Below are 14,995 nucleotides of genomic sequence, written 5' to 3' on the forward strand. Positions count from 1 at the left end.
ATTGTAATTTTGCGTCACCGTTCTACGGAGCATTGAATCACCGGACTGTTGGCTGAACGAAGTGTTCATGCAAATGTGCACTGCTTGTTTGTGCCATTGTGGGAGTTTTCAAGGGGATACAGTAAAGATAATGATGGAGTCACCTTAACTGAATGAGTTTAAAGGCCCCTCGCGGTCACAGCCACACAGGTGTTATCAATTATTCTGGCTGATTAAACCTCTGCTCCAACACAAGCAGGTACAAAAAAACTGCAAAGTCAGTAAAGCACAATGAAAGCACATTACATAGTCCTGAGAGGAGCTCTAATCAAGATAGATAAGTGATAACACCTGTGGGGCCTTTCATCAATATTCTCGCTCCAATAGGAATTAATGTTGTGGGTGTATATGTGAATGTTTTAAAGTTGGACAAATATTGAACGTTTTGGTGTCATTTTTAGGAAGATGTTGCAGTTAAATAAAGTATTCAAGAAGGCACAATTTTAACAGCAGGTGTTCAAATCTCTGATGCTCAATTTAATCCAGAAAATTCCACTCATAATCTGTACCTGAATACAATACTATCGTGAATCCCTCAGCATCATTCACTCATTCATTACTTCATCATGCATGTTTTTCCATGTCTCAAACTGTCTTTTCCATTCAGGCCCAGCTTCTAACCCCTTTCCTATCAGTTTTACCACCTGACCTGCTTCTCCCACGAGCTCAACTGCTTCCCATTTCCCTGGTTAAGTTTGCCTTCCTTGATAGTCTACCTGGTTTAGATCTGTGCTGGATTCGAGGTTTTGGATTTACTCTGAACATGCTGTCTTGAGTTGTACTTTTGAGTTTTTGTGTGTTCTGTGCCAAACTGTGTTTCCAACACAATAAAATATCTGCTTTCTTTTCTGACAGTTCCCACGCTGTTTGCATGCTAAATTAGTTTTCAGATAAGCTCTGCAGTTACTGTGTGTGTGTATGTATATATATATATATATATATATATATATATATATATATATATGTGTGTGTATATATAAAGTTGTCTTACACATTAATGTAACAACAATTATAACCCAGTGATATATTATTCTGATATTTACCTTGAGTATATTTAGCTGATAATACTTTTAACTAGTACGATCTTGAATGCAGGATATTTACTCGTAACAGAGTACTTCGCACGGTGGTATTTACCTGTGTACATCATAAGTACTGAGTAATTTACGAAGTGTTTAGAGTTAACTAGATAACTAATAACTCCGACCGTCCACCTTAACATCAACGCACCATTAAATTCTGTTCCGCCCGCCCATTTGTGGTCACATGACGCACTAGTATCGATTTTAATGGTCCCTGCCACCTGTCAATCACAAAGTCACCACGTGGTTGATAATAACATGGGTGGGCTCGAGGGGGCGGTGGTGGACTGTCAGCGGTGATTCGGAAGTATGTAGTCACGCATTAATAAAGTTGAGTAATGAGTCATCACGCAGGTTTAAACGTTAAAGTCAACGTTAAAAAAACTGCGTCATAGTAACAGAACCGGAGCTCGAGACAGGTGCACATTGGTAGCGTGTGAGAGAGACGTTAGCTAACATTAGCTCAGTAGTAGCCTTCAGGAAGAAGTGTCACCAAAGAGACGAGCAGAGCCCGGCTGTGCTCATGGCTGCCCTCGGTAACTCAGGGGCCACTTCCAGCCCGATGGTGGTGTTGGCTCCGAAGACCAAAACAAAAAAGAAACATTTCGTGCAGCAGAAGGTGAAAGTGTTTCGAGCCAGCGACCCCGTCCTGAGCGTCTTCATGTGGGGTGTCAATCACTCGGTGAGTCGGTCTGAAGCTAAGTGAATGCTAATGTGTGTGTCATGTAAATGTAGCTTAGCTTAGGTAGCAGTTAGCGTTAGCAAGGTGGTAGTGTTACACTAAAATGTGTGACCTGTCAGAGTCTGACTTTGTCTCACCTACACACCTGTTACACTGTTGTTCTTAACACCTATTAAAATGCTAATAAATGCTAATAAAATGCTATGTACTTTGGTAACAGTTGTTACAACTAAGTAAGGGACTCTGCTAAAAGTAATTCATGAGTACTAATGTCTTAGCTTTGTATTGAATCTGAAGGAATGCAGTAACCTTATAGTAGGTGCAGTGGTGGAATCTAGCATTAACTTACTAGATAAGTTTACTCAAGTGCTTTACTTAAGTACAATTTTGAACTAACTTACTTGAGTATTTATATTTTGTCTCTTCTACATGTGGACGCCAATATTATACTTTTTATTCTCCTACATCTATTTGACATCATTAGCTACCTGTTAGTTTATAGATTCACATTAATACAAACATTAATTAAATATTAAATTACATTACAGTGTATTGTTAAGGATTGAGCTTCCCAGCAGTATATAAAGTAGTTGAAATGTGCTCCACCTTTACCAGCTGCAACAATAACTATAATCTAGCGATATTATTTGTAGTATTCTGAAATGAGTAATTGATTAATTTTACCTTTTTTAAGTATATTTATGAATATCGAATTTTACTTGTAACGGAGCATATTTAAACTGTGATATTGGTATTTTTACTTAGATGTGAGAACTTCTTCCCCCACTGAACAAGTGTAATGTTATGTAACTTTAAACCACTGTTCTTTTTGTAGCCAACTACAAGATCTGTAGTTGATTTGCTGAAAATTATAATAACTTGTATAATTGAATATGTATCAATTTTGAGAACTTTTTCTTTTTCTGACATCATAGAAAGTGAAATATCTTTTAGTTTTGGAACTGTTGGACTAAACAAGACATTTGATACCTCGGACACAAGGAAGTTGTGATGGAAATGTTTCTGTTTGGGAGACCAAGCTATGAGTTGGGCATATTGAGAAAGTCATTGTCAGAGTAGGGCTGCAACTAAATATTTTTTAACAACAAAAAAACACCTGTTTGAAGGTCCCAATGTGACATCTTGTTGCGCCATTTGTCTCGTCTACAGTTCAAAACCGCTACATATTCATTTTACGATCAAATAAAACAGAGAAAAGAGAAAATATATGTTTACGATTAATCAATTCGCAAAATAGTTGCAGATTACTTGATGAAAATAAATGTTTGTTGCAGCCCCATTTTAGACACTAACGTGGGCTCGCACATTTTTTGCATTTCCCTTCTTTCTTTCAGATCAATGATCTCAACCAGGTGCCTGTTCCTGTCATGCTGCTGCCTGATGACTTTAAAGCTAACACTAAGATCAAAGTCAACAACCACCTCTTTAACAAGTAAGACACAGAGATAAGTTGTCAGACTGAAGCAGGTTTGGCTGAAATGTCAATAACAGACACTGTCTTGTCTCTCGTTGCCCCAAACTTCAGAACAGAAGATCATAAACGGATAACAAAGTCCTGAAGTCTGTGTTGGACTGAAGAATTAGTATTAAGTATTTGTAACGGGCATGTGAAAGGTTTGTGTCTTCAGCCTGCTTCTTCTACTTTTGCAGAGAAAATCTTCCGGGACATTTCAAGTTCAAAGAGTACTGTCCTCAGGTCTTCCGAAATCTAAGGGAACGGTTTGGTATTGAGGATCTGGACTATCAGGTATGTGATGAACTGATACACACTCTATATTCTTTTGGAATGTATGTGGTGTCAATTTTGTCTGTATCTAGAAAATGTCTTTAAAATAATTCAGATTTAATCTAATAGGTAGATAATCTCTAATCTTAGTTGTCTGCTTCGTGCGGTCCAGGTGTCGTTGACCCGCAGCCCCCCGGTGAGGAGTGTAGAGGACCAGGGAGAGGGTCTGCTCCTCAACTCCTACGACCGGACGCTGGTCATCAAGCAAATCTCCAGCGAGGATGTTGCAGACATGCACAGCATCCTGTCTGAGTATCACCAGGTAAGGTCTGATGACTAAAGGAAAAGTCTGGCGATATTCTATAGTTTTCTTTCTGTCAATAAATCTCTTGAAAATGTTAGTGTGTTAGTGCACCTCTCAATACTTTGAGACTTCCTTGCCATGTCTGAAGACCTGTAAAATCTTGTCACAAATGTATAATTTCATATAGATTTGGGGCAAAACGCCGACAAGAAGGGCAAACTGAGAGGTTTCTGAACACTGATTTGTTGATGAGGTGTTATCTGATCACGAGAGATGAAGCCTCGAGGGGAGTCAGCTGAAAAGTCTGCGGATTCTGCTTTCTGTCTCGTCCTGCTGGGGAGCTAACGCTAACTAGCCAGCTGTCTGCTGATGTCATGAAACACAAACAGCAGGAGTGTTCTGCTCTGTTTGCTGAAAATGATGTAAACTGATATGGTGTAACCGACTGTATGTTTTTGAGTATGCATAACAATGACAGCTGTGGCTCAGGTCTTGTTCTTTAAATATGATATCTCAATCATGTCTTAGTTTTCCTGCTTTTTGAAAGGGAAAACAATCTATGAATCGTCCTCGAGTTTATATTTTTAGCTCAGCCCGAGTTTCATTGTTAAAGGAAGTTCCGCAAACAGCTGAGTGTTGTTGATTTTTAGCAAATGCTCCTCAAAGACGAGGAAATACGGCATTTGTTGGTGACTATTTTCAGCGGTGGATTAATCCACATTTGGCCCTCTAGTGCGGCAGGATGTGAGTTTGAGTCAGAATAAACTGTGTGTGTGTTCATGGTATTGAAGGAACATGTCACCCAGTGCAAGAGTGTGGCTCAGTGATGTGTTTTTAAATAGTCTTTGGGCAACAATGGAGCTTTATTCAAAGCTGGACCCAGATCTGTCAAGGAGCTGGGTGACATGACATTTTGTGTAAGTCATAATTGTTGCTGCTGTGAAACTCTATAACTGAACCTCTCGATGATCATCTTGAATCTGAATCCCTTCTCGCCGTCTGCATTTTGTTCATTTAATCTTCCCCTCAGTCGTTCATTAGCGGTTTGCCTGTCGAGCTCCAGACATGCTAACATCACACTAGGGGTGGAGGAGAAAAATCGATACTTGGATGCAGCTTGATTCTCTCTTGAAAGGTTTTGTCTCGATGGAAATTTAAAACTAAATTCTCAACATTTTGATCGATTGTAACGGCTCTGTGACACCGGGCTGTCTGCTCCTCATGGCTTCCTCTGAACGCAACAGATGTAAAACATGTGCATCTTGTTTACGTCCTAAACGATGATAAATACTCTTGAGTTTTGGTGAGGGCGACTGAGCTTCAGCAGCCGAATATGGATACAATCTGACCGGCACCTCCTGGCTTAAAAGATAACATATGGAAGCATTTTGCGTCTTCTTCTTCCGCCCAACATGGGAAAGCGAATCACAAAGTAGATTGCCACTTTTTTTTGCCACGGATTTGTGCCCCTACTCAGTCAGTGAGAGCAAAGGCTTTCGGCTATGTTGCAACCTTTGGAACCGAGATACAACATTCCATCTCAACGTTTTACAGACACAGCGATACTCTCACGCTACAGCAAAACCAATGCTAAAGTCATGAAATCACTGAGGATGGCAGCAACACCCTACACCACATGATCCAGAGAAAGTGTTATTTATGTTTGAGATCTGGTACAGGATGCTTAGTGCCTATAACATTTAATTGAAGAGAAGTCTCTGTTATTTATTTGTGAATAAGGGCAGCTTTTAAATCAAGTGATTCACAACATTTAGCTTTTGAACAGAATGCTGCTACAGGCACAATTTTATTTAATTTCTTGTTTTTTTTTTTGGCAACATTGGGAAATGTAACCCTGCAGTTTACACATCTGTTCTATACGTTTCTAATATTGAATTCGTGATATTTATTTTTTATTATGAATCATTACAGATATGCTGTGTTTTTAAAAATAGCCGAAAGTCACTGAGAAAAATCATGTAACGAAATCAAAAGTTTTGACGCATCCAAATGAAACAATAATCGTTTTATAATTGCATCGTAGCCCTCTGAATCTGAAGATTCCCAACCCTACATCACACACACTGAGCCGAGATCATTCCCCTCCTGTCTGTGGATAAAGCTTCACATCCTACTGACAGAATATTCTCTTCAACCTTCGTTCGGACCTTTTTGTAGCTAAAAACAAGTTTCTAAAATCAGCACTTCCCTGGTAGATTTATTTTCTTTTTTCTGTCTCATAGGTGAGGTAAAGTCGATACCACAATATATGACTATTCTAGATTTATACGTCTTGGCGGGAGCAGCAATGTGGTGCAGTTAGTAGGAAGACGGCAATATATTCTGAGGATGTCCTTGAGCAAGACCCTAAATTTCGCTTTACGGTGCCTCATTCAAACTGAACCTGACCGCTGAATGAGACTACAAACACGAAACGCCTCATCATCAAGGTTACAGCGCTGCAGTGCGAAGAGAACAAACACTGTTATTTGAGTGTTGGTTTATTGAAGATATGCAAAGGTCTCCGTGTCAACACGTCTATGTGTCAATAGCAGTTTTGTTAAAGAGAAAGCGTGACGTGACATACTTTAACCTCTATTTTCTCTTTGCTGCCCGGCCTGTTATCCGTGTTCATGCTTGTGTGGCCGAGTCGTGTGGATACTTCAGAACCGGGTCTCACTTCAGGCTAAACATGCTACCGAGTAAACCTTTGGCTGCTTTGAGCTCTTATTGGAATATGCAGCCTACATAGAAGTGGGAGAGAGATGAGGAGAAGCTCTGTTTCAGTGTTTTTTTTATTCACTTGGCCCTGAATGAAGTCATTGTTATCAGAGCTCCTGCGTTGGCATTGCACAATTCCCCTCATTCATCATGACAGTTTTGCAGATTGCAGTGTTTTGCATTGGTTTTCTTGTTGTTTAGTGTCAGGGTTACATGTTCGGCATGCTGAACAACTTTTTCATATTCAGTGAAATACTGAATTATTTAGAGGTTTTGTTTTTCAGCTGTAAAATAACTGGACATTGAGACACTGTACTGAAACATTTGGGCCAGTCATGGTGGCTTTGCTGCAGAAAGCTCTATCACTGTTGTAGTTTTGGCATTCAGGCGTTATATGGCTGTTATGTTTGCAGAATGTTGAGGATCAGGTTTTGTGGTTTCTGGCAGGTGTGGGGATTTGGACCAGCAGCTTTTCAAACAATTAAAGCTATAGGGCTATTCTACTGCAAAACCAACTTTCAACATAAATAATTCATAGCGTTGTTTAGTTGATGTTTTAGTGTAATCCAAGATGTGAAACGGTATGTAATTTTATATTGATATTAATGACAGAGAACATCCTCCTGAAGTCACTTCATCGCAGTGGTTCCTGTACATAGAATATTGTCATGAAGTTGTCTTAAAGGGACGGCTTCCTTGGTATCAGTGATTTGGCAAAATATTGACCATTTTAGACAAATTCATCTTATGTTGTATTATATATTCTTTTCATATTAGGGCTGTCAAAATTGGCCAAAACTGGCGTTCAAATATTCGTTCAAAACAACAACACATAGGTGCAAACTATTTGAATATAATTTTTTTGGCATTTTGTCCATATGACACGTGTCCTAAATGGCATTCAACCGTTTTTGTCAGACACCCGGTTTCTGGAGAGTGGTCTTGTACTTTTCTAGTCTTCCAACCACTCAAAGCGCTTTAACACTACATGTCATTCACCCATTCATACACTGATGGCAGGGGCTACCATTTATACATTTATTTACACATTTATACACTGCAGGCACAGTCGCAAGTTGCTGATGTGGTGACAAACGCATGATTTCTGATTTCTGTTTTCACTGGGGCTCCTGGGTAATTATGAGGGGATTGAACCCAGCTCGCTGTGGTGCTGAGTGTTTTTCTACCGGTAGAGGCGCCTTAAAAAATATAATACACAAAAGAAAAGGTTGTTCTGTAGAGTGACGTCTCTAAACATATTGCCCAGTGTGTTTCAGGGGACTCTGAATGAGGTCAGTCTGAAGTGAGTGTCTATTTTAACTGACTGAGCTCAGTTTGAAGTCTAACCTTGATACGCTCAGTAATAGCGTTGCGTTCAAAGTGACCTTTTAAATGTCCATGTATTTACCTTCATCTGTGAATCTGTCTTTGTACCGTATTTTACTATTTGTATGTGAAACATTGAGGCTGCCCTTGACGACAGTATTCCACTCTCTGCACCTGCCATGCAAATTCACCGTAGCTTCCTCTCTGCAGCACATAGTGAAGTGTCATGGCGGCACCCTGCTGCCTCAGTTCCTGGGTATGTACCGTGTGAGCGTGGACAGCGAGGAGACCTACCTGATCGTCATGAGGAACATGTTCAGCCACAGACTGCTCGTTCACAGGAAGTACGACCTGAAGGTGAGGAGGAACTTCACAACAATCCCACTTCTCCTCACTGGTTCACAAAGCAGTGAGCAAGTTGCATACAAATGTGTTTACTCCAACACGGCCCTCAGAGGCACAGTAACACACACCTTATTGCTCTCAGAACAGAAGTACTTCATACTCCTGTTTTGTTTTTGTGTAATAATAATGACCTTTATTTGTGTAGCACCTTTCATACCTTTCATGAAATGCAGCACAAAGTGTTTTATAATGAAGGAAAGAAGACTAGAATGAACATAAAGGGACAGAATGCCATTTATTAATGGAAACATAAAACGCATCTGATAAAATTAGATTAATAATAAATAGAATAGATAGAATGCATAAGATGAGGTGGAAAATAAAAAGCCACTGAATAATATTATATATAGTATATGTTATGTCTGCAGCAGCATCAAAGGGTTTCATTCTCTTCTAATGTTTTTCTCTTTTCTGTGATCAGTGGTGGAGATCTGTATTTTTAAGACAGAGTCTCTTGCCTCTTTATTTATATGAATTTGTTGTTGCAGGGCTCTCTGGTGGCTCGTGAAGCAAGTGACAAAGAAAGGGTAAAAGACGCATCTCGCCTGCTCTCCGTTTCATGTCCTGATGTGGCCCGTTGTCTGTCTCATCCCATGAGTTCTGCTAAAGATGTGTTTTATTCCTAAAGGGAAAAGAGCTCCCTACCTTTAAGGACATGGACTTCAGGAACAATATGCAGAAGGTGTACGTGACGGATGAGCAGAAGGAGAAGTTCATGGAGAAACTCAACAAAGATGTGGAGGTAGATCTGTTAAATGTGATTCACTGTTGTTGCATCATTCTGCCACAAAGTGGCAGCATTGGCACATTAGAGACTCTCCACTCCTGTGATACCATTTTGGCAGCAGGAGGGTTCATTTACAATTAAAGATACATTTAGCTTTGAAATAATTGGGTTGGAATGAACATAACATGATTACTTGAATAATAGAAGGTTAATCAGCAGCTATTTTGATCATTTTTAATCCTTTTTTTTTCTAATGCAGAAATGTACCCGGTTCCAACTTCTCAAATGTGCATATTTCATAACACAAAAAAACATACAAAACACCAACAACTGCATGTCTGTAGTTGCTTTTTTGCTATTTGCTGACATTTTAAATACCAAATGATTGACTGTTGAATCAAGAAGACAATCGGCGATGAAGGGAAGATGAAAATAGCAGTTAGTTGCACCCCTAACATAAACAATACGGGTTCCCATCTGTGAGATAGCTCTAGGGCTGCAACTCATTTTTATTATCAATAAATCAGCAATTTGGTCAAAAACATTTAGACCTGTAGTCCCAAGCTAAAAAATGACACATTGAGGCACATTTGAGGAGTTGGAAGCTGTGAATTGTGGTTATATTTGCTTAACAAATTACTAATTACGAAAAAGATTAATGGATTATCACAGTGCTTTCTGTACACCTTGTTGTAAAAGCTTCTTGATAAATGTCCCCTCTCCGATTGTCCCCAGTTCCTAGTGAGGCTGAAGATCATGGACTACAGCCTGCTGCTCGGGATCCATGATGTGGGTCGAGCTGAGCGGGATGAGGAGGAGGGCGAGGAGGTTTCTAACGAGGAAGAACCAGAGGCAGAGAACGGCCTGGCTCCGGGCGCTACGGTGGGCTCGTACGGCACCTCTCCAGATGGAATCGCTGGTTACATGTCCTGCTGCAAACCTCTGGGGCCCGGAGAGTTCGACCCCTATGTGGACGTGTACGCACTCGGGAGCTGCCCAGGTGAACACTTGTTTAGGCCACAAAATAAGAATAATGAAACTTGTTGTAGGCAGCGATGCACTGATCTGTCTTTCTCTCTCTCCCGATACTGATTCTTATACTTCAAGCTAGAGGGGGAACTTTCGTTCTCCCCACTAGTAGTGAGAGTAAATATAAATGGTATTATTAGAATCTGAAGGACACAAACACTGCTGAGGTGCTGATGACGTCTGCCTGATTGTATACTGAGAAATACAGAGCGCTTTTCCCGGCAGCGGTCGGCTAATTCAGCATTGTGTGAACGCTTTTAGCAATTGCTTGAATGTAACGGCCGTTCAACAGTCTGTCCCTCTAGCTTTAAACTACAGTTTAAATACCAGTGCTCTATTTTTACTTAAATGTTCCTCTGAAGTCTTCTACACGTGTCTGGGTAATATGATATGATATCTCCACTGTCATCAGATCTTCTGAGAAATGCTAATGATATAGTTTCAGAGGCTTTGATATACATTTCTTACCAGGGAGCTTTAATCGTGAGGATTATTGAGACGTGTCACAATACTGTCGATACAAGCCCAATAAAGTAACCCTGATTGTTCTTTACCCTCAGGAGCCCCTCAGAGGGAGGTCTATTTCATGGGCCTGATAGACGTACTTACTCAGTACGACACCAAGAAGAAAGCCGCTCATGCAGCAAAAACTGTCAAACACGGGGTGAGTAGCACAAGAGAGGAAGCAAAGAGGTCTGCTGTTAGTGGTACCTGCACGGAGGGCAACCGTCTGATGTCCGCTCTCACGTCATATCTTGAATTGTTCAATGTATACAGAGGATGTTGTTGACCTTTTTTTTTTTTTTTCTTCTTCTGTGTTGCAGGCGGGTGCTGAAATCTCCACAGTCCACCCCGAGCAGTATGCCAAACGATTTCGCGACTTCATCTTTAACATCTTTGCGTAACACGAGGCCGTGAGCGCCGCCATAAGTCGCTCCAACTGAGAGCTATTTTTACCGTTGACCAAAAATAGTATGCACACGCAGATCACCATTCAAATGTGGTGATCTGAGATGAGACGACTTACATTGTAGCAACATAATGTACTACTTCTGATGCATTTATTTATTTGTAAGACGTAAGATGCATTTCTTCTAGATATTAAGCCGTCTTTAAAGGATTAACTCTGGAGCATTAGGGTACATGGAAACAAACTGCTGTTGATCAGTGTTAGACCACATCAGTGCAAGATCAAACACAACTTCTCTTTTTTGTCACCTTCTTCTGATTGCCCATGACCTAAACTTACATTTTGAGAGGTGTGCTTATTTCCTTTCTTGACAAAAGTTAACTATGGAGAATAATATCTCTCATGTGTGTCTGTTAAAGGTTCCCTGTGGAGTTTTCAAAGAAGAATACTGCTATAGATGTAAACAATGGTGGAATTCAAATCTCAGCTTTCAAAAAGATTTATGAGGGAAATGTATCCAACATGCTTATTAGAGGATACAAACGGTATGTTTTTAAGTGAATTCAAACATAACTTGTGTTTAAGGCTTGGCAATATATAGATATTAAATTGATTTCGGGATATGAGACTAGATATTGTCTCAGATTTTGGATCTCAAAATATGGCATGAATGTCCACTTGTATTCACATTACTGATGATTATTTATCAAAACTCTAATAGTTTAAATATTTAAAGCACCAGTTTTTCGCTCAGCCCTACTTTTGTTTGTTTACAGGAAAACTCCACAAGGCACCTTTTAATGTGACGCTGTAGGAGACCGTTAGCTTAGCATACAGACTGGAATCAGGGCTAAACAGCTGGCCTCGCTCTGTTCAGATGTAGTAAAATGACGTTTATGAGTAATTGGTTTTATACAACTTAAACAAATGAGAGATAACATTTTAACTTGTGATCTTTAGAGCAGCTGTTTGGCAGATTTTGTTATCTTAACAGAGCCAGGCTAACTATCACCTTGTTTCCAATCTTAATGCTAAGCTAACCAGCTGCTGGCTGTAGCCTTGTATTGCTATCGATCCTCTCATCTCTCTGTAAGAAAGCAAATAAACCTAGCTCCCAAAACTTTAAACTATTCCTTACATCCTAGAATAATCTTTAAATGGAAATATGTATTAAAACAATAATTGTAGTCTAGATTCTGCACTTAAGAAATATTATTTATCTATTGAAGCAGGCCATTTGAATGTTTAGAGTGCCAAATGTGTGGGATCAAAGCTTTACTGTTGCAGGATTTGCATGTTGCAAACAATTAAACCAACTCTGTTGGGACAGATAAATTAAACACAATTTGAATGGATCAAATAGGATTTTCCACCAAAGTCTCTGCTAAATTTTGAAGGAAACACAAAGAACAACCTCGTCACTTGAAATGATAAATGTGGTATTTGAATGGAGAGCACATCAAATAGTTCAGCCTGTAAACCGGTTCATCTTTTAGCTCTCAGAGCCTGTAAAGAGAGCGTGTGACACAGAGCTGGGCCTGCATTAATGAAGTGACTTTAGGATCAGTCCTGCCTTTTTAATTAATGAAATACCTTCATGTGTGGGTCTTTTATCGCAACACTTCCTGAGAATGAGCCCACACATCATTATTCTGGACAGACTGATGTAGCGTTTTGTGCATTAAAATGGCCAATGTGCTATGTGAATCATTGTGATAAGATAAAGACAAATATAGCAATAGAACTAGGATCTACCGTCTGTGTATTGTGCTGACATTTCAGATTTAGTGATAAGCAGGGTACCTTGTAAAGCATTGTTGACAATAACACTACATTTCAGTAGCTTCTGCAGTTAGCCGTAACTCAGTGACATGACGAGCATTCCTAAACTCTGGCCAGGCAGCGTAGCTACGGTCCACTCTGTATGATGCCTCATCTACTCGATGGTTGCACATGTTGTATTTTTGCAAATCCGCTTTTGGACCAAAATATATTTTACAAAGAATTTCTGAAAAGTGTTTGTCTTGTTATTTTTTTTGGAACAAGTTTGTGTGATGATTCTCCCCGTCTATAAACGGATGTATTTTGCTGATCTTGCTGTCGTCCAACATTTAGAGATTAATGAAATTCTTTACAAAGATTTATGGTCCCCAGACGATGACTCCTGCTGACTTTGGTGATCTTCTGACTTCTACTACAGAAGTGATCTTCTGACTTCTACCTCTAAATGACATAACATTTGGTACACAAATTCATGTTCCCCTCAGGATGTACTGAAGTCACTTTGGTTATCCCTTAATACCTGTGAAACATCAGCATGACGTTCAGCTCAAAGCCTCACAGTGCTGCTTGCAGAGCTGTAGACCTTTGTACCTACAGTAAAACATTCTGTCGGAGGTAGTTTACTGCTAGCTATGGGGTATTTTTCAGGTCAGAGTATCAGCTAAACTGTAGGTTTTTGTTATTATAGCTTTAATCAAGTCATGATAACAGTGTGGGGGGTCTGGGGTGTTTTTTTCTGTCTCGCTCTTTCCAGGAGATGTCTTTTTGCTGACTGGCTCCTTCCTGTTTCATCAGAGGAGACAGAATTTGCTGACTGGTTCCTACTTGTTTCACCAGATTTGTTTTACTGATTTAAACAACAGGATTCAGGCAGGATGAGCAGTTAGACAGAAGGAGGCAGTCGTCGAAGAGGTCAGCGAGCTACAAACTGCTGACGATCCGGAGTGGCAGTTGGAACACAGTGTCCAGGGCAGCAGATTAATCGGTGTGAATCACAGCCAACAAACGTTTCTGCTTTTTCTCTGTGTGACACTGACCTCCGTGTCAGGACACATCTGGGCTCACGCTCTGATAAAATGATGCCACTGAGCAGCTCCCAGAAGACACAAAAAGGTTGCACTTTACACAATTTTCAGACGATGACGTGAGGAAGCTGTCCACTGTAGTTCAACCGCAAACTGTCTCAATTAAACAAGCTCTGTCATCACCTGCACAGGCTGAAGGGAAGCCAAACTGCAGCTCTCTTTTAAAGATTCTAATGTTGAAATAATGAGGATGCGTGTGTGTGTCGAGGTTAAAGAGCCCCTTCCTCAGCGATGTGCCCCGGGCTTCACACCGCCTCTGCCCGTCACTCACCGTGCCCCCTCAGCTTCCTGGCATTGTTCTCCGCTATGTGGTGCCTGTTTTTTTTACCAGCCATATATACACACAGGATTATGCAAGGTAATGCAGAGGAAACTCACCATCATAAAGTTAATGCTAACGGAAATTTGTGATACAATTTATTAAGATCTGTGAGAACTAAAAACTGATTTATTTTGTTCATAACCTGTAAGCAGAAATCCAAGTTTACTGGGACTCTGATATGGATCCGTACAGGTGGACCATGCCCACATAATGTATCTTGCTGTTGTCTCTATACAGTGAAGAAGTACGCATGTTTTTACTTAGTAAAAGTACCAATACTATGATGTCTTAAGTACTCCATTCCAAGTAAAAGTCATTAATTTGACATCTTACTTCAGTAAAAGTGCAGAATTATAATCAAAGTGTACTAAAAAGCATCAAAAGTACTATTATAATATGCACAATTAGATTATTAATACCGATGAAGCAAGTAGCGGACAGTGGAACTATGGTTTCACCAACGTTATAAATGACTACAAGTCAAGTTTAGTCCAAGGTCCTCGAAAGAGCCACAAAATAAATCAAAGGGATTGTGAGAGTTTATGGGAGAGGAAAGAAGAAGAAAAATGTAGTAGAAGTATAAAGTACCTTTAAAATTGTACTTAAGTTTGGGGTTCAATTTAGAGTTTTCAGATGTGAAATCTTAGTATTTGGGATGGAAACAGGTTGTTTTTTTAGCTAAGTCTTGCTCTGTTTGTACAAGGTTCTCCCATTAGTACTGAATAGACATTTAGCTGTGTGGGCATCTCTGGACTTCCACATCAATCCCCACTACTGACTGAGGATGTCCTGTTATATCTGTGTGTGCGTTTGTGCATGTGTGTGTGTGTGCAT

General features: G+C 40.0%; 1 protein-coding gene across 1 annotated transcript; it reads left to right on the forward strand.

The window, feature by feature from the left end:
* The first annotated feature begins 1,426 nt into the window (after positions 1-1,426).
* Positions 1,427-12,981, forward strand: pip4k2ca (phosphatidylinositol-5-phosphate 4-kinase, type II, gamma a). Its single transcript, XM_079181646.1, has 10 exons — positions 1,427-1,803; positions 3,159-3,256; positions 3,475-3,571; positions 3,723-3,872; positions 8,112-8,258; positions 8,795-8,833; positions 8,935-9,048; positions 9,769-10,033; positions 10,623-10,726; positions 10,887-12,981. The coding sequence occupies exons 1-10, from the start codon at positions 1,645-1,647 to the stop codon at positions 10,965-10,967; spliced, it is 1,254 nt and encodes a 417-aa protein (XP_079037772.1). The 5' UTR covers positions 1,427-1,644; the 3' UTR covers positions 10,968-12,981.
* The last annotated feature ends 2,014 nt before the right edge of the window (positions 12,982-14,995 follow it).

Source organism: Pholis gunnellus (assembly GCF_910591455.1).
Source record: "Pholis gunnellus genome assembly, chromosome: 2".
NCBI classification, from domain to species: Eukaryota; Metazoa; Chordata; class Actinopteri; order Perciformes; family Pholidae; genus Pholis; species Pholis gunnellus.

Bases quoted from the DNA above. Each gene is read 5' to 3' on its own strand.
- pip4k2ca (XM_079181646.1), top strand. From the start codon at position 1,645: ATGGCTGCCCTCGGTAACTCAGGGGCCACTTCCAGCCCGATGGTGGTG. The intron at 3,572-3,722 runs GTATGTGATGAA...CGTGCGGTCCAG, and splicing joins TTGAGGATCTGGACTATCAG to GTGTCGTTGACCCGCAGCCC. The intron at 8,259-8,794 runs GTGAGGAGGAAC...TTGTTGTTGCAG, and splicing joins ACAGGAAGTACGACCTGAAG to GGCTCTCTGGTGGCTCGTGA.